Source organism: Thamnophis elegans, chromosome 1 (assembly GCF_009769535.1).
Source record: "Thamnophis elegans isolate rThaEle1 chromosome 1, rThaEle1.pri, whole genome shotgun sequence".
In the NCBI taxonomy this organism is placed as follows: domain Eukaryota; kingdom Metazoa; phylum Chordata; class Lepidosauria; order Squamata; family Colubridae; genus Thamnophis; species Thamnophis elegans.
The window spans coordinates 2999371-3024769 of NC_045541.1; the positions used below are offsets into that span (position 1 = coordinate 2999371).

The 25399-nt window shown below is 40.3% G+C and overlaps 1 protein-coding gene across 1 annotated transcript in view; it reads left to right on the plus strand.

The window, feature by feature from the left end:
- The window catches only part of ACADL (acyl-CoA dehydrogenase long chain), a 32360-nt gene continuing 6961 nt past the window's right edge, over positions 1-25399 (plus strand). Inside the window, exons 1-8 of the mRNA XM_032225997.1 lie at positions 1-83; positions 7834-7995; positions 11842-11979; positions 13736-13900; positions 15802-15868; positions 21326-21490; positions 22642-22743; positions 23841-23954. Coding sequence (XP_032081888.1) covers positions 1-83; positions 7834-7995; positions 11842-11979; positions 13736-13900; positions 15802-15868; positions 21326-21490; positions 22642-22743; positions 23841-23954 — 996 coding nt within the window. The remainder of the gene's footprint in view (positions 84-7833; positions 7996-11841; positions 11980-13735; positions 13901-15801; positions 15869-21325; positions 21491-22641; positions 22744-23840; positions 23955-25399) is intronic.

A 25399-nucleotide genomic window follows, 5' to 3' on the forward strand; every position in this document is an offset into this window, starting at 1 on the left:
ATGGCCGCGTCCCTTTGCAAGGTGCTGGTCAGCCAGGCGTGGAGATCCCTTGGCTCTCCCGGAGGGAGGAGGATCCTGGCGCGGTAAGGACTCGCGCGTCGCCTGGGAGAAGCTTCCCAAAGCGCAGCGTAAAGCTGGAGGGGGGCTGGAAAGTTCCTGCGAAGCCAAAGAGCCGCCTAACCTCCCAGGACATTTTAGTAGCGTTTTCCAACGTTTAAGACCGCCCCGATTTATAGGGACAAGCCTGACTCTGCCCCCCTTCCTTCCTAAAATATATATAATGGCAAACAAGAGTCAGTCAGAAGAGAGGGGGTTTATTGCAATCTCCAAATGCACCAAATGCAAGAGAGGAATGCAAGATTCCGCAGACTATATTGGGGTTCAGCAAAGAGACACCCCAAAGTTTGCTTCCTCTTGTCAATTAATAGTATTCTTGCAGGGAGGGGGGCAGGTAACCTGAGCCTTTGCCCCAAAAAGGAATTCCCCGATTATAGGGACAAGCCTGACTCTGTCCCCCCCTTCCTTCCTAAAATATATAATGGCAAACAAGAGTCAGTCAGAAGAGAGGGTTTATTGCAATCTCCAAATGCACCAAATGCAAGAGAGGAATGCGAGATTCCGCAGACTATATTGGGGTTCAGCAAAGAGACACCCCAAAGTTTACTTCCCCTTGTCAATTAATAGTATTCTTGCAGGGGGGGGGCAGGTAACCTGAGCCTTTGCCCCAAAAAGGAATTCCCTGATTATAGGGACAAGCCTGACTCTGTCCCCCTTCCTTCCTAAAATATATATAATGGCAAACAAGAGTCAGTCAGAAGAGAGGGGGTTTATTGCAATCTCCAAATGCACCAAATGCAAGAGAGGAATGCTAGATTATATTGGAGTTCAGCAAAGAGACACCCCAAAGTTTACTTCCTCTTGTCAATTAATAGTAGGCAGTATTCTTGCAGGGGGGGGGGGCAGGTAACCTGAGCATTTGCCCCAAAAAGGAATTCCCCGATTATAGGGACAAGCCTGACTCTGCCCCCCTTCCTTCCTAAAATATATATAATGGCAAACAAGAGTCAGTCAGAAGAGAGGGGGTTTATTGCAATCTCCAAATGCACCAAATGCAAGAGAGGAATGCGAGATTATATTGGAGTTCAGCAAAGAGACACCCCAAAGTTTGCTTCCTCTTGTCAATTAATAGTAGGCAGTATTCTTGCAGGGGGGGGGGGCAGGTAACCTGAGCATTTGCCCCAAAAGGAATTCACCTGGCAGGAGGTTCTCATCATTTGACAGGCACAGATTTTGTTAGGGATCTTAAGATTTGGGTGTGGTATGTAAGAAGGAAGAATGAAAGTTGGGGGGGGGGGTTGAAAGAGGGTGTATGGTGGGCCAAGGTGGTATATTGGGTTTGTATTGTAGAGGGCACTTTCTATATAAGTGAGGGCTGTGTTTATTACTCAATGTTATATGCCCCGGTTATGCACAGTAAACATGTGATTGTATAGAATGGAATGGAAATATAAAAATTAAAAAAAAAATTTGGGTGTGGTTAAGGTTAAGGCTTGTTTTTATCCCTACCGATTTTTTTATTATGCAGCTGGTGGTCACTGTGGCAATATGAAGTCTTCTCTTCTTTCATATTCATAAAGAAACACTATGTAAAAGTGGGGAAAGTCGCCGGCTGTGAGCGCCGTATAATAATTTTTTAGGTAGTAATTGGAGTGTGTGAATAGGGCTGGCCCATTGGAATTGGCCTCTTTATGATCCAGTGACAATTTTGGAGCAATTTTGTGTTGTTGCTCCGAATGGGTTCCCAGTCAAGACAAGCCCGCAGCCAGGATTCGAACTTGGCACAGGAGAAAGAAGGCTTTGGAAAGTTTGGAGAAGCCACTCTTGGCATGCAATGTGCTGCAAAAATGCACGTTCATGAAGAGGGTATACCAGTGGTTCCCAAACTTGGCAACTTTAAGACTTGTGGACTTCAACTCCCAGAATTCTCCAGCCAGCTCTGCAGAGCTGGCTGGAGAATTCTGGGAGTTGAAGTCCACAAGTCTTAAAGTTGCCAAGTTTGGGAACCACTGGGATATACAGTCCTATTTTGATCCACACTTTGTGAGCAATACTAATTAATGATCATATTAAGATAATAATAAATACTGTGAAATGCAGTGTTCTCTGTAGATGGCATGTCTCGGAGAGGGCTTTCCGTTGTTTTTTGCAACCTAGTGAATGAACCTATTGCTTTGAAGCCAACGATCATTTTAATAATAGAAAACTCAAGCAAACTAGTGAAGGCCCAGAAGTCCTTTAATGCAAGATCGGGGAAGTAGTAGCAGAAGAGGAATTGAATAGAAAAGAACTGAGAAAAGTTGGGGAGGAAAAATTGCATCCAAAAATGAAAAAAACAAAAACAAAAGGTTAGGTAGGGATAATTCATTTTTTTAAAAAATTACTGGTTCTGTGGGTGTGGCTTGGTGGGAGTGGCATGGCTTGGTGGGAGTGGCTTGGTGGGAGTGGCATGGCTTGGTGGGAGTGGCATGGCTTGGTGGGAGTGGCTTGGTGGGAATGGCAGAGAAAGAATACTGTAAAATCTCCATTCCCACCCCACTCCAGGGGAAGGATACTGCAAAATCCCCTCCCTCCTCATCAGCTTGACTCGGGAGGCAGAGAATAGATGGGGGCACGGCCAGTCAGAGGTGGTATTTACCGGTTCTCCGAACTACTCAAAGTTTCCGCTACCAGTTCTCCAAAACTGGCCAGAACCTGCTGAATACCATCTCTGGCTATGGAGTACCCACTGTGGATCAGATCCTTCTGTGGATCCACAAGCAACTGGCAGTCATTGTTTTCAAAAATCAAGCTTGTACAAGCATCTCTTCCTTCCTTCCTTCCTTCCTTCCTTCCTTCCTTCCTTCCTTCCTTCCTTCCTTCCCCCCCCTTTGGGCCTTCTGCTAATTTACAATAGTTTTAAACATTACATAGTTTATAGTTATAACTACTCTAATAAATTCTAGATAGTTATAATCATAAAAGGCAAACAGTAAGTGTTTATATTTGCCAGACTGCATGCTATATGGGAGTGCCTGCTTTGAGTTTTGCTTGCGCAAAGTCAACGGTGTGCTCATCCAGGAAAAGCAGGTGTGAGTTTTGTCAGCACTCCCAATTTGCAAAACAGGTGTGCTTTTAAAACTTGTTTGAAGCGTGTTTGCTTGTGCAAGCCTCAGTGGGAGGACCACAAAAATCTGAGGATCTGCATGATACATGGATCAAATTTGAATCATTAAAATAAGTATAATATTTAAAGTCTGGGGAGCTATCGTACAATTTTGTTTATCATTTTAGGTATCATTATCCTGAAAAGTTAGAGGCTTCCTGATTATTAGAATGTCTAGAAAGGGCATTGCCTTTTCTGTCTAGAAAAATAGCCTTTTTAGAAAAAAAATGATGATCAGAGCCGAGGTGGCGCAGTGGTTAAATGCAGCACTGCAGGCTACTTCAGCTGACTGCAGTTCTGCAGTTCGGCGGTTCAAATCTCACCGGCTCAAGGTTGACTCAGCCTTCCATCCTTCCGAGGTGGGTAAAATGAGGACCCGGATTGTGGTTGGGGGCGATATGCTGACTCTGTAAACTGCTTAGAGAGGGCTGAAAGCCCTAGGAAGCGGTATATGTCTAACTGCTATTGCTATTGCTATTGCTATCAAAAGTGAACTTTTTTAGCAATATAGACAGCATGCTACAATACAACATTGAAGGTAGATGAAGATACTTGTTGTGTGTGTGTGTGTGTGTGTGTGTGTCTGAGGAACCAGTTTATTCCAATGGGATTAGCCCACCCTACCTGTGCCAGCAACAACAGGCATGCTGTGAACCCTGTCAGTCAAGGAAATTCAGGCAGAGGGTTCCAGAAGAAGAGATTCTTTTGCTGTGGCATCTGCCCTCTGGAACATGCTGTCCCTCCAGATGCAATCTGCCCCCACTCTTCTGGCCTTCTATAGCAATAGCAATAGCAGTTAGGCTTATATACCGCTTCATAGGGCTTTCAGCCCTCTCTAAGCGGTTTACAGAGTCAGCATATCGCCCCCAACAACAATCTGGGTCCTCATTTTACCCACCTCGGAAGGATGGAAGGCTGAGTCAACCCTGAGCCGGTGAGATTTGAACCGCTGAACTGCAGATAGCAGTCAGCTGAAGTAGCCTGCAGTGCTGCATTTAACCACTGTGCCACCTCGGCTCTATCTTCTGAAAGGCTTGAAGACCTGGCTCAGCCAGTTGGTCTGCAGCTCCGTTGGGGGGGAATGGCGTCTTGGAGGTGGTTAAAGGATTAGTCAGATGCCACCTCCTCCTCCTCATGCACACTTTACTCTCTTCCTTCCATCTTGGTTAATTGAGTTTACACTGAATTTTAAATATATGGGTTTTATTTATTACTTTAAGGCTTAATATCATATTTTAATTATATAACTCTAAGCTGTCCAGACTCACCTCAGCAAGATAAGTGACATAGAAATTTATCAATCAATAAATAAAATCAATAATGAATAAATGAAATCAACAATAACACACCAAATAAATTGAAATTAAAAGTTTGTTATGACACACCAAATTGCAAAGCAGCCACTACAGTTTAGCCTGTGTTGCGCAAACGTAGCTTGTGTAATTTTAATTTATTTGGTGTGTTGTGTTGATTCACTGATGCTTATGGTGATATATGAGTTAATGAAAAAGAAAGATTAAGGTACAGTTGCATACTCCACCCAAATACAGTATGTCAAATAATCTTTGCTTGTTCAAGTTTTCTCAGTGCTACCAAAGGAATCCCTGCAGTTCAGGATGATTATGTCTTTTAAGAGAGTGATCATGACCCTGTGTTTGATCTACTATTGAAAGCTATCTGATTTTTTTCCTCCCATTTCTATTAACTTTCATATTAAAAACATTAATTTGAGCTCAAGATGAACATTAATTGTTTTGGAGAAGCTCTAACAGAAGTGTAGATATCAAAATTGCATTAGGTTTATTCCATATCAGGGCTCATTTATGATGAGAGCTGAGGTGGCGCAGTGGTTAGGGTGCAGTACTGCAGGCCACTTCAGCTGACTGTTATCTGCAGTTCAGTGGTTCAAATCTCACCGGCTCAAGGTTGACTCAGCCTTCCATCCTTCCGAGGTCGGTGAAATGAGGACCCGGACTGTGGGGGCGATATGCTGACTCTGTAAACCGCTTAGAGAGGGCTGAAAGCCCTAGGAAGCGGTATATAAGTCTAACTGCTATTGCTATGATGATAGTGTCAGCGTTCCAAGTATCATGTAGAATTAAATCAGAGTCCAAGGCAAAATGATCCTTAAAGTTCCAATTTAATAAAGCAGACATCTTAGCACATCTGTGTTAATCCCAATACTGGAAATGACATCAGAATCCCACCCAGTTAAAAGTTCATGATCTTGTCCCCACACCCATAATCCATCACATGGTCCAATCTTCTTCTTCCACCCTGGCATCCACACCCAGCTTCTTCCAGTCAGGTGTACTGGTGCGGAGACAAAGGATGACCTTGGCTTCTAGTAAAGAATGAAAAACAATACATTCCACAATCCTACTCCTTCTATTCCCCCCTCCCATCAACTATATAATGAAACAGCATAATGAAATAAGAGAAAGTGTGGCAGGCCAAAATTCTAAAAGGAATATAATTGCAGGCCTGACAGATAGATTATACGTTTTGCTAGAATTTTCATCATTGCCTTCTGGTGTAGAGGGCAAGCTGTGTTGATTTATGAGAGGTAAAATTGTTAAGGAAAAACAATGAAGAATCTTCTGGTAATTTATACATACAGATAGTCCTTGGTTAATGAATCTTGGGACCTGAATTTTTGCAGTTGTATATCATGACGTCATATGCAAGTTTCCTTGTTCTTTTCCGTGTCGAGTTTGCTTGTAGGAAGCTGGCAGGGAAGGACACAAACGGCAATCATACGACTTCAGAGCACTGTAACCATAAGTGTGGGCTGGTTGCCAAGTGCCCAGATTGTGATTGTGTGACTGTGGGGGTGCTAGAATTTAAAGACTGGTCGTGCGACTGTTACTTTTTTGCTGAATGTCTGTAGCTAAATAACTGTTGTTACTGAGGTCTAACTACAACTTTTATTAGGATATAATCTTCTGTACAGACCACTCCATGTCGCTGCATATGTGAATAACTCAAATGTTTGTTTGTTTTTTAAAAAAAATGAAAAGTAGCAAAGTCTTCAGTTTAAGTTAATTTGGGTTCTCCTGTTCAAACACCCTAAATCATGGGTTGTCAACCTGGTCTCTGCCGCCCACTAGTGGGCGTTTCGGGATTCCAGGTGGGCGGTAGGGACATCGGAGGTTAAAACCTCCTTTTGAGCGAGTGGGCAGGCGCGAGCGCACACCTCAATAAACCAAAGTGCGCGTGCACGCAAACAAGCAAACACGTGGAAAGAGGAAGAGGAGAAGTGGAAACTGACAGCAGGAACAGGGAGAAGCTGAGCAAGTTGCAAAATAGGAGAAAGAAAAGTTATAGGCAGGAGAGAATTGTTGTTGGCTAATAATAATAAGTGGGCTAACTAGCTCAGCCTTACTTTTGTACGTTGCCCTAAGGAAGGTTAAAAAAAAGGAGATAAAAAGGAAAAGATAAAAAAATTAAGAAAAAAAGGGAAGAAAAATAGAGAAAAGGGGATAAAATAAAGGAGGAGAGTAAGCAGTGTTTAGTCTGGCTCATAAATTAAGTTTTGTTATCTTATAAAATAAAAGAAAGAAATAAGTAAAGGAAGAAGAAGGAGAAAATAAAAAAAGGGAAAAAGAGATCCTTGATATATTGAAATACTATAAGAAAGGTAAAGAAGAAGAAGGCAGGAAAAGGAATTTTGTTTTGATGGTGACACTTAATAAAAATTGGCACCTAATACAGCATTGTTTTTGCTGTTTGTAATAAAAGGGAAAAGAGGAGGGGAAAAAGCACTGTGTGGAGTGCAGATCAAAACGTAAGAGTAAAAGTAGTTGTTAAATTGTGAAACAAATTCAGAACCCATGTCTGAAAAAAAGAAATGTGCTCATGTTCCGCACTTGCGCAAAAACTGGTGGGCGGTAAGGAAATTTTTCCATCAAGAAAGATCCATTAGTGGGCAGTAAGCAGGGGTGGGTTTCAACCGGTTCGCGGCAGTCCCTGTGAACTGGTTGTAAGTAACTTCCGGGAACGGCGAAGGGCGCGCCCGCCCGCCCGCAGTCCTTACCCGGTTTTGACGAGTTCTGCGCTTCCACGCATGCGCAGGACGCATACAGCGCCTGCGCGATAGTCCAGAAGCAGCTGGAGCATCGCGCAGACGCTAGTACGCATGTGTGCACCGCGCGCGTGCACGAGGACGCCGCCGGCCCCGTTCCAACCGAACCGGTTGGAACGGGGCGAGAAACCCACCCCTGGCGGTAAGTAAAAAAGGTTGACTACCACTGCCCTAAATAGTGTAGTAATATGATGATAAAATATGGCTTATATCTATTTATGTTCAGCTCCTATCTTAAAACTTTGTCAGTCCTTTTTAAAAAAAAATTGTTATGCAAGGTTCTACTTTTGTCCTGTGGTAGGTGGTGGAGGAAAGTTGGAAAGGAACAGGTTTGTCAATCATAGCTTGGAACATTTTTTTGGTAGTACCAAAAACATAAAAGATAAAAACAACTGAAAGATTAAAAACCTCGAAACATATAAAAAAAAAAACCCACAAAAGTACAGTTCAAAATGTTTATCGTTTGAAAGTACATATAAAATTAATAGACAGAATTTAAACAAAACTGTGACTTTTTAAGTGGTATGTTTAATTTTATTTTTTAAAGAAACCTTCAGAGCGAAAATAATGATTCAACGCGCCGGGAACCCTCCTCAGCCAAAACATTAATGGACATAGGAATTCGAAAGATATTTACTTCGGACCATGATATCTTACGGCAAAGTGTAAGAAAATTCTTCCAGGAAGCTGTGGTACCGTATCATGGAGAGTAAGTGAAATGCACAAAATCCAGTTTCTCATTTTCTCTCTCTCATGTTTGAAATGATTTTATGCTGCTTGCCCTGGTGGAGAACTATAACTAACACTAACTAAGGTAAGCACTTCTTTAGGGTTAATAACAGCTTTAGAGCCGTGGCACGACAAAACCACGCTCGTCAAAATAGCGGTGATAAAATTGCGTCGCTAAAACCGCAACGTCATCACCGCGCGTCATCACCGCCGCAACAGAAGGGCGCTTTAAAACAGCGCGGCGGCAGAAAGCGGATTTAAATTAAGATAAGGGTTAGGATTAGGTTTAGGGGTTTGTTTTAAAGTTAGGTTTAGGGTTAGGTTTAGGGTTAGGGTTAGGTTTAGGATGCTGAGTGCTTGGGAATGCGCGGATTTGCCCTCCGTGATTATGTCATTGCGGTAGGGTCGCGTTTTTCCTTAGCGTTTCGAACGGCGCGAATTAGTCTTTGCGCTTATGTCTCCGCGGATAAGGGCTTCGCGGATTTGTGGTGGAACCCTTTAGAGCTACTAGTGGTTTTCTCTGAAAGAAAAGATTTTTCCTCCATGCATACATCCAGATGCTGTCGACCCAATTACATCGCATTATGTCTGCTGTCTTGAAAATGGGGGATGGAATGGAAAATACACTCCCATTTAAGGCTGCATCAGATTTAATTCGATGATATAAGGGAAATTAACTAATCTTCTCAACTACATGAGCCTCACTGAATTAACTATTTATGTATCTCAGCAGACATCTAAACTATTGCTGCATTGTTTTTTTTAAATAAAAAAATAGTTTGCACTATTGTTGGCTTTAAGAAATGACACCTTATCTTATTTACTAACAAAGGTGACCTTAAAAATTGCAATATTCTTTTTTTTTATTATAAATTTTTATTTTAAACACATAAGCACATCAACAGAAACAAACACATGACTTAAAAACAACATAGGAACAATAAGTTCCATCGTATATCATACCGCAGTTCCGAATCGGTTTCTTTGCAGTTAGTGTTTTCCCTCCTATACATTTCTATCTTTCATTCATAATCTTCCTTATTCGTTATCCATTTTTATGTACATTTCTTAATTTATTTAAACTTAGCTTCTTATGACCAAATATTATTTACCTATATTATGCTTTATATTTTTACTGTCATTCATTCTCTTACAGTTATAGATATACATATACATAGTTATTCTTTTTCTTTGCCATTCTTATATTATTATTATTCCATTTAAGAGGTTATAAGGTATTGTTTGGAATGCTTTGTTTACCATCCTTCGCACTTGCTAAGACACCACCTTGTTTTCTCTTTCTTTTCTTTTCTCCCTTCCTTCTCTACTTCCTTCCTTCCTCCTCTCCATCCCCTTCTTCCTTCCCTTACCTCTCCCCTACTCCTACCCTCTTTCTTCTCCTTGCAATATTCTTATCTGGGAATAGAGTCCAGTTTGCACAGTGTTCATGCTTTTGGGTAAAAGTCCAAAAGTACTGATTAGGCATCTGCTTCCCTATTACTTTTTATGTCTTTATATACTGGATCAAGATTGTGCTTTCTTACCAACTGTTTTTCAATATGGATTGAAAGATAAACGGTGCACAAAAACACATTCTGCTTCTCCAGTGATTGCTCAGCAGGAATTCGAAACCTTTTCTATCATGGCTCCTGTGGGCAATGCTGATAAAAAAAATAGTTGAAATAATTCCAGCAGATTTTCCTCATCTTGTTTTCATTGATTTCTCGCTCAGCTGGAGGTGAGGCCTGATTTGTGGAAGATTTTTTTGTGTATTCCAGTGATTTAAGACACTGGGATGTACTTTAGCTCCAAACTGCTGTTTCTGCTAAGCCAAACGTAGAGTTCATCGTAGTGGATAAATTTAAAAATCTACTATCTTTTACATCACCTCTTTATATTAGAGGTAGCCTTTGTTTGGCAATAATTAAGGCAGTGTTTCTCAACCTTGGCCACTTGAAGATGTCCGGACTTCAACTCCCAGAATTCCCCAGCCAGCGAATGCTGTAGCTTCGTTTTCTCCTTGATTATTTCCATCCATTGCTTCTACCTTCAGATGCTGTCATATGTTTGAATGATGTCTGAATGAGTGGTCGTTAAGCAAAAACTACTGTATTTTTGGACTATAAGATGCGCCGGAGTATAAGACGCATCATGACTTTGAAGAGGTAATTTTTTTAAAAAAAGTTTTTGTACTCTGCAGGCCTCCCAAACCCTCTGCATGCCTCATTTTTTTTTAAAAAAAAGGGGGGGCATGCAGAGTCTTTGGGAGGCTTGTAGAGTGCTCCTGGTGGGTGGGGCAAAAATGAGCAAAAATGGCCCATTTTTTGCAAAAAAAGGGCATGCAGAGCTTTGGGAGTCTTGTAGAGTACTCCTGAGGGCTGGGGGGGGGGATGAGAAAAAAACGGGCCATTTTTTGCAAAAACAGGCCATTTGTTTGCAAAAAAAATAGGTATGCAGAGGCTTTGGGAGGCTTGTAGAGTGCTCCTGCGGGCTTGGGGGGGGGGGCAAAAACAAGCAAAAACAGCCCATTTTTTGCTTGTTTTTGCCCACCCCCAAGGAGCACTTTGCAAACCTTCCAAATCCTCTGCACGTCCATTTTTGCAATGTGGACGGAGTTTCGGTTGGCCAAAAATGCTGTATTCAGTGTATAAGATGAACACAGATTATCACCCTCTTTTCTGGAGGAAAAAGGTGCGTCTTATACTTCGAAAAATAGGGTATATGTATGTATGTGTATGTACAATTAACCTAATATAATTGATGGTATAGTTTGTCTTCGGAAGTTGTTCAGCTGATTTAAAATGTCAAACTTAATGATTAAAGTTATTTGGTTTTGGTAAACACAAAATGAAATTACCTATTCTGGCTTAATTTTTTGCTTTAAGAACATTATTGTGAATTTAACAAATAATGGTATAAACTTGATTTAACTCAGTGGGTAAACCTGTCCAATGTATGTAGTCTTTTTATGTATGCTGCATTCTAAATATCTTTTCCCCCAAATAATCAAGCTTGCATTTTTACTAAATAAATTATTATGCACCAATTTAACCCCCATACCTTTTACCTTAAACTGTCTACCATGGACCTTACGTATTTCTTAAGAGGTCCGTAGAGGGGGGGGGCGTGCGTAAGCGCACCAGCAGGACTATCATCCCTGTCCTACTGTCCCCATTTATATGTCCTCGTTTTATGTGTTTATGGCCGTGGCACGACAAAACCGCGGTCCACTAAAGCGCGACCGACGAAAGCGCGTACGTGACGTCATCAGCAGCGCGACAAATACGACCGTGGAGAAAAAAGGGCGCTTTAAAAAGCGCTTTTAAAGCAAGCTGATTCACGTAAAGGTAAGGGTTAGGTTTAGGGTTAGGGTTAGGTTAAGGGTTAGGGTTAGGTTTAGGGTTACGTTAAGTGTTAGGGTTAGGTTAAGGGTTAGCGTTAGGTTTAGCGTTAGGTTAAGGGTTAGGTTTAGGGTTAGGTTTAGGGTTAGGTTAAGGGTTAGGTTTAGGGTTAGGTTTAGGGTTAGGTTTGGGGGGGTTAGGGTTAGATTTACGTGTTAATTTTAACTTTACCTCTCACAGCATGCTGTTTTCATCGCGCTGTGATGACGTCACGTACGCGCTTTCGTCGAGCGCACTTTAGTCTACCGCGGTGTGGGGTGGAACCGTTTATGGCTATGTTTGGCTTATTTATATCCATTTATTTGTGCCATTTTTTTCCATGTGTTTTCATACTTGTTTCCTTGTACTTGTTGACAAATAAATAAATAAGTACATTTATATTTCTGTGATTTTACTTTTTTTCTTTTTTCTTTTTCTTTTTGTAGATGGGAAAAAGCTGGTCAAGTAAGCAGAGAGCTCTGGGAGAAAGCCGGACAGCAGGGTTTGCTTGGTATCAATATATCAGAAGAAAAAGGAGGCATCGGAGGGGATCTTCTCTCTTCAGCAATCGTTTGGGAAGAGCAGTAAGTTTTTCTTTTCTTTCCTTTACAATTTTTTTTCCTGCAATTAGCGTATTTTTTGGACTATAAGACGCAAAAAAAGAGGGTGACAATCTGGGTGCGTCTTATGCACTGAAGACAGTATTTTTGGCCTCCCGAAACCCAGCCCCCTTTACCAAAATGGCCATGCATAGCCTTTAGGAGGCTTCCAGAGTGCTCCCGGGGGCTGGGGAGAACAGAAATGAGCAAAAAAAGGGGGCAAATTTTTTGCTCAATTTTGTCCTGCTTCCAGGAGCCCTCTATAAGCCTCGTAAAGGCTATGCATGCCCTTTTTTTGACAAAAAAACGGGGCCGTTTTTGGGAGGTCTGCAGTGTGCAAAAACTTTAAAAAAAAAATTTGGCTCTTCAAAATCTTTGTGCGTCTTATAGTCCGCTGCGTCTTATACTCCGAAAAATACAGTACTGCTTTTCCCTCCTTATTTCCTCTGACGGCTATATCTTAAAATTTGGTCTTCGTGGTGACATAATTCATTGACAACAAAGACATATTTTGGATTTAGGCAAAACTGAGTAAGTTGGATAGGAATTTTCATGGTGATAAATTCATTACTATTTTAAGAGCGTTCCTCCACGTTCTTCTCAGCTATAGTCACTGTTGCCACTTTACACAGACCTCTGCTGAACCTAACCCTTACCTTAACTTAAATCGCGCTTTTGTGGGCGCGGTTTTGTCGGCACGTTGTGGGCGTGTTTATGACATTGCGGTTTTCTCGCCGTGGTTTCTATGGTGCGCTTTTGTCATGCGCGCATTTGTTGGGTCACGACTGCTTCTGATCCTTAATAACTGAAGCAGAATATTCTGCCTTCAATATGCTGAGAAGAGCAAAATAATACATTTTGCTTATTAACCAGTGGGCAGATCTATTTTGAATTAAAACTCCGTAATAGGAATATTTTTGAATGAGCAACATGAATCTCTTGTTTTATGGAGCCCTCCAAAATGTAACTAGCAAAACCAGCCTTTCTCAGGATTCTATGAGAGGCAACATATTGCAATTGAAAATAAATAAATGCCGTTTCTGAACTTTGCACTGTAGGCAATGCTAGACTTGTAGTGGTAGGAATTTATGTGCACTATGATTCAGCTGCCATGCCGGCCTGACGGTGTCAGGTGCTCCTTCATTTAATAATCAGGAAAGAAACCACTCAACTCCATGCTTAGAATTAAGTGTACTTTTACTAATTACAAACGATGAGTAGCAAAGCAAAGCTGAGTCTGAGTAAATTGGCGCGAAAGCGATAGATATCATGTGTAATTCGATCCCCTCCCCTTGGCATCCCATTTCATAGTCCAATCATAATTCACCCAACCGTCAGGTGGGAGATGACTTCAAAAAGCATCATCAGGGTGGAATGCTGGACAGTTGGCCTTGGCGGGAAACTCCCTTCCTCCACATGCGCAATGAGATGAGATAATTACATAAAGAAAGGAGAATGATAATAAACTATATACAAGGCTGACAGACAGTTTGCTGCTATCTATATTCATTGTATAGATTAGAAGTGATTGTATCGTTTTGTACTTTTTGCAATTTTCATGCAAAGGTTTTCCTAAGATCTAAACCTTATTTCAAGGGTTCCTCCGGGGTGAAAGGTTGGAAAAAAAGCTGATCTAAAATATGACATTGTAGGGCTAGTTCAATAATAATATTCTTCTTTGTAGTCGAAGTAAATTCAGGCACAAATCTTTGTGTTTTTTTTTAAATTCTTTTCTTTCCAGGATGTATGCTAATTGTACAGGCCCAGGATTTAGTCTTCATTCTGATATCGTCATGCCTTATATAGCAAACTATGGCTCAAAAGAGCAGATTGAAAGGTTCATTCCAGAAATGGCAGCAGGCAGATGTATTGGTGCGATAGCTATGACAGAACCTGGAGCTGGGAGGTAAGCATGTTCTTTAAGAATGCAATCTTTTGCATACATTTTAGACCAGTGTTTCTCAACCTTAGCAACTGGAAGATGTCTGGACTTCAACTCTCAGAATTCCCCAGCCAGCGAATGCTGGCTGGGGAATTCTGGGAGTTGAAGTCCGGACATCTTCCAGTTGCCAAGGTTGAGAAACACTGTTTTAGACCTATGAGCATTAATAAGATTCCTAATAAATTTGCCTAGCAGAGGGCACATGTGATAGGTTGTTGGTGCTTCTCCCCACTACCACATTTCAATCCCCAGAGCAACCAACCCAAGATTATAAAGTGATGGATTATAAATGCAAAAATAACCAAAATATGTGGAACTATACTTCCATTTATCTCCTTTAAACCTCCCATAGCTTGTGAATGAGCCAAGGATAGACTCCCAAATTTTGCAACAAAACTGATAAAATACCTGGCACAAAAATGCAAAATTATGCTGGAGATGGGTGTGTTAAACCAATGCAATATATGTCATTTCCAGCCCTAAAACCCTCTGAACAGTCAAAAATGTAAAACAATTGGACCAACTTCCTTAAGTTCCACTGTTTGTATTATTTATTTATATTTTATTGGTCTTGTATGCCGCCCACTCCCGAAGGACTCCAGACGGCTTCCAATAAACAAGGGAAGGGGATAAATAGACAAATAGACAAACAATAATTTTAAATACACAACATTCACAGTTACCGTGGGGCTGGCTATTTCAACAGCTCCCCGGCCTGCTGGAGCAGCCAAATCTTAGTGGCTTTGCGGAAGGCCGGGAGAGTAGTAAGGGTTCGGATCTCCACGGGGAGCTCGTTCCAGAGGGCTGGAGCTGCAACAGAGAAGGCTCGCCCCCGGGAAGTCGCCAGCCAACATTGGCTGGCAGATGGGATCTGGAGGAGGCCTAGTCTGTGCGATCTGATTGGTCTATGGGAGGTAATTGGCAGGAAGCGGTCTCTCAGGTACCCAGGTCCGATGCCATGTAGGGCTTTATAAGTGACGACCAGCACCTTGAAGCGAGTCCGGAGACTAATAGGTAGCCAGTGCAGCTCGCGGAGGATAGGTGTAACGTGGGTGTACCTGGGTGCACCCACAATCGCTCGCGCGGCTGCGTTCTGGACTAGCTGAAGTCTTCGAACACTCTTCAAGGGCAGCCCCATGTAGAGCGCGTTGCAGTAATCCAGTCTTGAGGTCACAAGAGATGTCTCTAGAGATGTGAGCAGCAGACTTCCTACTGTATTGTAGTGAGACTAGAAGCCAAGGGTCTGAAAATATTGCCTTCCTTTCCTACATAGAGTCCAAAGTTGGTGGGCATTTTGGTCAGTACAAAGTTTTGGGTGGAACTGTGAACCAGGAAGACAACATTTTTCGTATTTCCTATTTTCACAGTAGAAACATTGGATGGAACCCAAATTTGTTCCTGATAAATGGAATCAAACGAACATCTTTATGTGTTAAATTCAACCCCAAGCTTGGTAGTTTTCTTGCAAGTTGTGAAACGTGTTCTTAATGTATGCATTCTATCCGCAATTATTTACCCCAACATAATTTCTCAGGGGGTCGGTGTTCTCGAACACTTGCAGCATTTCAATAAGGATGCCAACATTTTAAACATTTGATGATCTGGCAAAATTACATTTTCTCAAATCTATAGGATACTTTTCGTTTAATTTTGGAGACTCGCAGGCCCCGTACGGTGCTCGCAGGCACCGTGTGATCAATCCCTGACTTCTGTGGCTGTCTTCAGAATTTTTCAATAACAGTGTAAAAAGAGGATATTTAGAATCACTGTGGGAGATCATTTGCTGTTCCTCTTTCGGCTGGGAGACTTTATAAACATTGTGCGTTTGCTATGTTGCATCAGTGTAAGAACTGTTTTCTTTTTAGTGATTTGCAAGGTGTGAAAACATTTGCAAAAAAGGACGGCGGTGATTGGATTCTAAATGGCAGTAAGGTATGTGAGGCATTCTTTTCAGTTTGCTAAACGTATTATGCAGCCATTTGAGATCAGTGCTGAGAATTATGGGTTTGGCCTTCTACAACTTTTCAATCAAGCAACGCCAGGTCCTCACCCTTTCCATTTTGGATGAGGACTCCTGTTGCCAGAGTAACATGGTGACTACAGCGGACTACTTGAAAACTCAATCAACTTAGAGGTGCTTCTTTTGTTGGGAAACGCTATAGAAACATCTGAGGAATTTGGCCTTTTAATGCTGTAACATGGTTGGTCTGCAGAGGGTAACCAATGCTCAGATATTTCACAACTTAAAAGAGAATGGCCTCCCTGGTATGAAATTGCCCGGAGAGACCAAAGAGGCAAATAAAAACTTGACTATAGTAGCGTATATAAAAGGGGAAAAAATGTCTTCTCCTCCTGGTGAGGGTATTGTTTAGGATTCAGGAAAAAAAAATGTCAAAATGGATATTGCCAAATGCAATTGATGTTGTTTACAATTGCTGGATAGTTTTGTTAAATTTGCTTTTATTTTTCTTTGATGAGATCGTTCAGGAGACCAAGAAGGTTGTCTACCAATTGATAGAAAAATGGCTGCTACCAATTGATAGTATAGTTGTTATAAAATTACCAATTTTACAAATGTTGTGAAAATAAAATACACTGCGTTATGTATTTGAGATTCAGACAGAAAGCTGATAGGACTATCTATCTATCTATCTATCTATCTATCTATCTATCTATCTATCTATCTATCTATCAATCATCTATCTGTCTGTCTGTCTATCTATCTATCTATCTATCTATCTATCTATCTATCTATCTATACATACAGAAAGCTGATAAAGGAAGAGAGCCTGTGGCTTATTGGCTAATATAACTGCCTGATATGTAATACAGCCCAGGTTCGATTCCCAGTAAGGGTATGGCTAGCTGATGAGAGCTAAATAGCTTGAAATAAAGCTATACTAGTCTCCCTTTATTTATTTATCAGCACAAATGCAACATACATACATACATACATACATGCATACATGCATACATACATACACACACACACACACACACACACATATATATGATAACTTGTACTAGTTTGTAGTATATGGGTGTCTCTGCCTTTTGTAAAATGTTTACATTTTTACAACATAAAGATTTTTGCAAAAGTTTACAAATTTCCATTCAAGTCACACAAAATGGGATAAAAATATTTAATTTGATTCATATTTCATGTCATCCTTTCACCTACATGTGATTTAGAATGACTAGAAAGAGGAATGAAAGCAGGCCAACTTTTCATGAATGATTTAACACATGATATATTCCAAAGATATAACCAAATCCTAAAGTAATAAAATAGTGAAACAAGTCTTATCTCCAGTCTCAGTTTCCTATCATATCCAATTTGACAATTTAATAAATTCTGTAATAGTTTCAGTCATATTTTTCATAATGATTTCTTTCCTCAATTCAAAGTAAAACTATGGGCTAATAATGCAGAATTGTAGGTGGAGGAAGGGGCAGAGAAAGTTTTAATGGATTCAGTATTTAAAACATTAAATTTCAACACATATTTCTATGTGCTTCTTAGCTAAGTAGTCCTCTGGAAAGTAAGAATAGAATTGATAAAGAAGGCACTATAAATATCCCAAGGGAATGTCCTTTTTACTAAATAAATCCACCTTAGTATTATATACCTTGAGAAAAATGCTTGACATCTATATTGTATGATTTATTTATTTACTGTATTTATATTCTACCCAAATCAATTCTGGGCAGTGAACCACACAACTGTATAGTATATACAGTTTAAGACATAATACAATTGTCCAAGTAAATTAAAATTAAATATTCAAGAAGCACCAGGACGAACTAAAGGCTAAATACCCACTGGGATAACAGAGATATAATTTGCCTCCTAAATGCGAAAAGGGAAGGAGATATCCTTCTTTCTGGGGTAGGGTGTTCCAAAGAGTAGGGGCCAACACTGAGAAGGCCTATTGTGTGATCCACTCACCACAGATCTCACAGAATATGGTTGACCCCCAACTGTCTGGGCAGGTTCTATTCTGGCATGGTTTGTATAACATAATCTGGTGCCAGTGCTGTTAGGGACGTTAATTCAAAGTAGTCACCAGCACGTCAGCTGGACTCAAAAACTAATTAGCAGGATAGTAATTCCAAGGTGGACGCGATTTTACTGTAATGAGATTGTCTTGTCAGGAACTTTACCAGTACATGTTGAATTAGTTGTAGCTTCTAAGTCAGTGTTTCTCAACCTTGGCAACTTGAAGATGTCTGGACTTCAACTCCCAGAATTCCCCAGCCAGTTGAGAAACACTGTTCTAAGTAATCCCCAAAGTAGTGTACATATATAATGATCGGGGCATGAGATGATATTTCTAGACCTCCTGTTCAAGGTGCATAATTGTCATAGTAGCCAAAATTTAGGAAAGACCCTCATTTATTTGATCAGGGTTAAGATAATGCGTTGCAATTTGAGATGATGTTTAATAGATTCTTCATTAGGATTGGATGATGTTAATCCTGGTTTAATTGTTTTTTGAGTAGGACTGATTACTTGAAGAGAGGTCATGGGTTTTTTTAAGATGGAAAGGAAGGATTCAGACTGGGTATAATAGATATATCATAATAATATATAATAATAGTCTTAACTTCTAACATTTAAATACTTATAGTAACTTATATCATGTAACAAAATTCATAATAACATTTCCCCAATTTTTAGTTTCTAGCTCTATTTTCTAATCTTTAATAAAGCAAATTATTCTGGATCCATCATCTCTTGCCCTTGTTAGTATTTCAACTCTTATTGACTGTTTGATCAATCTTCCTTGCACCTCCCTTGGGACCTTGTATCCTTCTACATCACTCATGTTTAATCTAAATATCTTCTCTGCCTCTACATCTGCCTCTCTAAACAGCCTGCTCTCTCAGTACCTCTTTCGTCTCTGCTAAGGGATCTTTCTCTTTGCTCTCTTCTACATTTTGACCTCTTGAAAAATAATCTGCTCTATTTTTACTATCTCTTCTACATCTTTATCTACTTATGTCCTTTGTTGATTTCTCTCCTCCCTTCTACTCCTTCTGAATTCCCCTCTATTGTCTGAATTTTTTGTTGTTCATTTTCCATTATCTGTCAGGTTCTGAAGGGTAAATGAAACCAGCCAAACACATTTGAAATGCCGTTTGTATTCTTCCTTCGGCACGAACTGACCAACAAAGCACTAAGGCGATGAATAAATTGTCAGAGCTGCCACCCTGTGCTTCCCACCACCTTTTATAGCTACATTGGTAATTAAGATGAGCCGCACCCCGCGCCTGCGCACACCCATCATCTTGTGACCCAGAGCGAAACCACCCGGCAATTAATCATGGATTGTTAGCATGAAGTTCTTCAGTTTGCGTAGGTGGAATGGCGAGTCTTGTCTTCTCCCCTGAATGGCAGTTCCAGGCCTCTGAGCTGGCCGGAGCTGACATTATCATTTGCGGAAGATTTCCTGGTCTCTGATTGTGCATCAGTTCCATCATCTCCCTATGATTCCTTATTATATTTTCCTTGATATCTTGAAGTATTAATAGTATTTCCATTTGGGGTATATTTGTTCTTCCTTATTGTAATGTTTTACTTTAGTGGACTAAAAGTTATTCAGTAATCCATCCAAGTCCCAATGTCCCAAACATTCAAAAACATCAGAAAGTCAATGTTAGAAGAATTTCCTCAGTCCTTGAACTGTTCCTCAAAATCCACAGTGTTTGTAATCCTCAAAGTCTGCTGTTTTGCTCCCTCTGGTTTATTCAAATTTGTAAGTCTTGTTTAATTTTTCTTTTGCCTCGTAAAGTATTCTATCAAACAGTATTTGTAATCCAGAATGGTCCACCAAATTTCCCCATGACTCATTAATTCACAGATTCAAGTGTTCAAAGGCAATTCCTATTGTTTATAATCGACATTACTTTAAAAGATTTCAAAAGGCTCGCCAGTTGTTCCTAAGCTGCCAAAAGGAAAAAGTAGATAGAATAGGAAAAACAAAAATTTGGCCTTCCAAATGTTGTTTGCCTTTCACTTTGTTTCTCTTCTTATCTCTTCTTACGACTTTCCTTTCTTTTTTTTAAATCAGTTCTGACTTTTTTCTTTTTCAAGGTCCTTTCCAGCCATATAATAATATAGTATCTTCTTTGGCCAGTAGATGGCATCCCAACTCTAATTTTCAATACCAAGAAGCAGCTAACAGCTGATTGTCAAAATTAGAGGGGAGGGGGAACATTTTTCTTTATACAATTTCTTTCAATAATAAGACAATATTTCCAGTAGATTAAAGTCACGTTTCACAATGCCATAAATTCCAGGTAAGTTTTTCTAAATTTTAAAACTTCATATTCTTCCATTAAAATTTCATCTCTTTTGGGTCTATAATTTATCTCTGTGTAATAATTCACCGCTTTCTGCGTTTTGGGGACTTCTAAAAATTCTTTTATTAAAGTCGGACTCTTAATGAGGAAATTGAAAATCATCTCACCCAGTTTCAATCCTGTGTTTACACATTGCTTCACCTCATTTCTTCTTCGGTTGCCCCAGCTTCGTTCCAGCCATAATGGCCATCTCTTTTCTAAATTGGTCTGGAGGCACCTTCCAAGTGATCGACAAGGAATCCCTCCTTTCTTCGTCACCCCTCTGGTTTGACTTTGGCCCCTTAGGGCCTCTGATTGGAGAGGAATTGGCAGAAATTCGTGGAGCCCTCTGACTGCCAAACCAGAAGTCCCTGTTTTGCATTCTTATTACCACCGTGTAGGCTCAAACATGAGCTCTTGTTAGTTCTCATTTGTGCCCACTTCTGGTTTCCGCTTTTAGATTCTGACTTTCTGTGACTTCAAAGGGTAATTATTTAAACTGGAAAAATTCACCTCAAGATAAGAAATGAATCCAAGAACTAAAAAGGAATGGCTGACTCTAAGGGACTAAGTCCTTAATAGGCAAGAAAACAAATTACAATAAACTTTAAACTTTAATGGTATTTGTATGCCGCCCACTCCCTAGGGACTCTGGGCGGCTCACAACAATAAAAACATTTAAAACATTTAAAATTACAGAATTAAAATCAACACAACATACATTTCATCAGATGGGGCTGGGATAATCAACAGCCCCAGGCCTGCCGGAACAGCCAGGTCTTGGTCGCTTTACGGAAGGCCGGGAGAGTGGTGAGGGTCCGGATTTCAGCAGGTAGCTCGTTCCACAAGGCTGGTGCAGCTACAGAGAAGACCCTCCCTCGGGGAGCCGCCAACCGGCATTGTCCGGTCGACGGCACTCGGAGGAGGCCCAACCTGTGTGATCTTATTGGTTGTTGGGAGGTAAATGGCAGGAGGCGGTCTCTCAGGTAGCCAGGTCCAATACCATGTAAAACAATTCAAGTATATTTCTCTGGTTTGTTGCAGGTGTTTATTACAAATGGTTGGATGTGTGATGTGGTTATTGTTGTGGCTGTTACGAACCGTGAAGCCCGTTCCCCTGCTCACGGAATTAGCCTTTTCCTAGTAGAAAATGGTATGGAAGGCTTTGTTAAAGGACGTAAGCTTGAAAAAATAGGACTTAAAGCCCAGGTGAGTCCCAGATACTGAAATTGCTCTAATAAGTATGGTTAGTAAACTCAGTGGAAATACATTTCAGTTATCATTGCATTAAATAGCAAGCTAGATACATTTGGCAAATGGCTGCAGAAGTCTGTGTCCTAATCTTACAGTTCCTATAACAGTGTTTTTCACCTACTGAATGCCTGCCTGTGAGCTTTCTCTTGATAAACTATGGAATCCAACAGGATTGCTCAGCTGGATCCAGTGGCAGGAAGATTTGGCTACTCATGGCTTTGCCGCATTCAAATACAGGAAAGAGAGAGGAGAGGGGAGGGGAGGCAGAGGTGGGTTCCTACCAGTTCGCACCTATTCAGTAGAACCGGTTCGTCAAATCTACCGAACCGGTTAGAAGAGGTTCCACCAGTGGATCCGGAAAGCAGGCCACACCTACAGAAGAGGTTCCAAAAATTTTTGAAACCCACCTCTGGTCCTTGGATATGATTATTCTACACTATCATGCTCCTATTTATAAAACTCAGTGCCTCTGTGGAAGGTAAGGATGACTACTGCGTTTGGGGTGCAATCAGAACATTGCGTGCGTTGAAGTTGTTTTAACGCAAACCAAAGATGCCTTTGAAAAAACAAGTTGACATCCTATTCTTATGCATGCCAGTGCTGTGTGCGAGGTAATTTAAGGTGGTTCTGACAAGTGTCGTCGGCATCTTCATATCCGGTCACATGGGCGGCAAGCCACTCCCACAAAGGAGGCCGCACCCACAGAGTAGGTTCGAACAATTTTTGAAACCCACCACTGAGGGGAGGGGAGGAAAGTAAGTGCACTGAAAAAGCCAAGGGAAAATAAAGGGAAAAAGGCTTCTGGGAAAATAAAGCAAAGCTGCAGAAATAATTGCCTCCCGTCTTTTATGCCCTAGCTGTGATTTTTTGCACCCTTCAGCACAAGTCAACAGAATAAGTACAAGGTGGAACCAAGATTGATTTTCAGTGTTAGATGTTACTTAGATCTTGCAATTCGGCTATGGAAAGTAATCTCTTTGGTAAATAGTATCCTCCATCCATTTTAATGCATTTGTGGGCCCACAGCACTTCTTTAAAAGAGAAAGCATTATGATACATGGTTTAAGGAACACTGGCAAATATGTGACTTTGTTATTTAAAATTAGGACACGGCTGAGCTGTTTTTCGAAGATGTCCGCTTGCCTGCCAGCGCACTCCTTGGCCAGGAGAACAAAGGCTTCTATTATCTAATGTCGGAGCTTCCCCAGGTAAGACAGGCACGGAGCCACACAGGGAGATAAAACCACCCCAAAGAATAACACAAAGGCATCGTTCGTCATTGCCGCTATCTGCCAGCAACAGATTATACTGGATGACATTTGAGCTTCTGTGGAAGGCGTTGATAGCTACCTACTTACTGATTTGAGGGTGGGAATCTTGCACCCAGAATTGCATTGTTATTTTCTCTTTCAAGGCTAATACGGGAGGAAAAGATTGGGGGAAATATACTTAGTGATGTTTACATTTTAATATTAAAATATATAGTAACGGTTCTGATTCCTATTCTATATCTGTTGTACAGAGACTTGTAGAAGCAAAACCTTTTTTGCTTCCTCCTATATGTCTTTTCCTCTATTTCTGTGAATAGTAATAGAGAGCCTTGGTGCTCTCTTTGTGGACTTCAGTAGTAGAAACATGATACCTGTGTAATATCAGGAAAAGCTACCTCCCTGTCATTAGCTTTCAAAGAGGAGGAAATTGAAGATTTAAGAGACTGCGGTTGAGCCTGTTTTGAGTTCAATACCAAGTTGTTGAAAACAGTTAAAAAAGGGACCTTTTCTCTCGGCGTCCACAAAATAGAATTAACTCTTCAAAATATTTCATTTTACTCAGTTCTATTTAGGTAGGCATTTGTCTCTATATTCTGTTTTGGTTTTCTTATAATTTTTTGCATGGGAGGGGTATAATATAGGTAATCCTCGGGTTACAAGCATTCCCTTAGCAAACGTTACATGACAAATCCTGAAATTACGAATCTTGCAGTTGTTTGCCCTTACGAACAACCTATTGCAGGCCAAAATGGAGCTCCCGGGGGTGGATCTGCCCTTCCAATACTCCATTCGAGCCCCTGTGGGCCTCCCCCGGCCCATTGCAGGCTGAAATGAATCTTGCAGCGTATATAGGTCTAAACAACGTTGATTTAGACCTATATACATCTTTATAAGCCAGAAAAGTTTTTAAAGCCAGAGATATAAAGACAAGGAGGGGAGTATTTAAAAGAAGACTGTATAGAGAAATAATGATGTTTTTTTTCCATTTAATAATGAACATGTTTGAGAATTTCCTTTCCCCCTTATCTCTTAAGGAAAGGCTCTTGATCGGTGATATTGCGATTGCTAGCTGTGAATTCATGTTTGAAGAAACAAGAAACTATGTTAAACAACGAAAAGCTTTTGGGAAAACAATTTCACATTTACAGGTGAGAACTTGAGAATATTTGTTTCTTCAGTAATACTTTTTAATTTGAAATACTTTTGGTTTTTTTCGATTTGGGGTGCCAGAACTGGTTGCCTGGTCATCTAATGAACAATCAACATCCAGAAATCTTTCTTTTGATTTCTAGCTGAGGGCCGCTATTTGTCTTTATGTTTCTAGGACTCCTGGGGATTTTTGTTGTTCCACGTATGCAGATTATATCCAGCTTTTTGGTCTTTTAGAAAGTGACTTGAAGATTTTCTGAAGTTTCTCAGTTTATCACTTAAAAACAGAAATAGCCCTATGACGGGCATTGTTATATCTGATCCTTATTCATTAGGCTAACAGTTAAAAAAATAAATAGATTTTTGATACTTTGAAAGACAGTTGAAAGCCATAATTATATTTTTCTTTGCAAGCGTGTCCTGGTGCTGGGGGTGGAATTCTATGTTTATAATTCTGCATAATAAAATTTTCATTTCTAGATTTCTTAGGGATGGGGAAAAGACTTTAAGCCAGTTTATAATATCAATATGTGTGTGGACTTCCTTTTTTCTTCTTCTTCAAATTCCTGACTTGGAAAAGCAGAAGAAATTCAATTTCAGAAATAATTAGTAGTTTTCTGACGCTCCTGGGGTGTTCTTTGGGGAAATGAATATGGAAGGCAGCTGCACTTTGCTTTGAAACATGCTCAGTAAAAATATTTTTCAAAAGAAAAATGGATTACCACTTTCTGGTGAACTCGCTGGAGGAAAGAATGCATATTAAATAGGGAATAGTTTGGGAGGCAATGAGAATTGCTGGTCAGGACAACTTGGGGGAGGAGATGGGACTGAGCAGAGAGACACGTGAGAACACAGTGCTAGAAGGAAGTTGGATGGCAGATAAAAGTAGAGATAGGGGTAAAAATTAACTGCATAAAATTGCCCTTCATATGAAATTAATTATGAGTATAATAGGAAAAAAGAAAAATAACACTGATGTTCTTTCTAGGTACAAAGCCGATGTACTGTCAAGATTAATTAGATCTAAAATGCTTCTGTTCATGATCAGCTTTACTGATCTGGTTAAAATTTACAGTTATAAAAGTTTTGTGTTGTTAAACTGAAGTTTAAACTAGGGTTTTGAAAAAGATGCATTATTATTACCATTGGTGATAGTGAACAATACAACATTCTTCACAGAGATAACATCCTTTCACAGTCTAATATATAATCAATACTGTAACTAGTAAAGTCAGAAAGGATTGTGGTGGGCTTCCACTCCCCACAAAATACAGGTAGTTCTTGACTTAATCCATTCATTGAGTGACCGATCAAAGTCACAATGGCACTAAAAAAAAGTGACTTGTGACAGTGTTTTTCACATGACCTTTGCAGCATTTCCATGGTCACTTGCTCAAAATTCAGATGCTTGGCTACTGGCATGTATTTATGACAGGGAAAAATC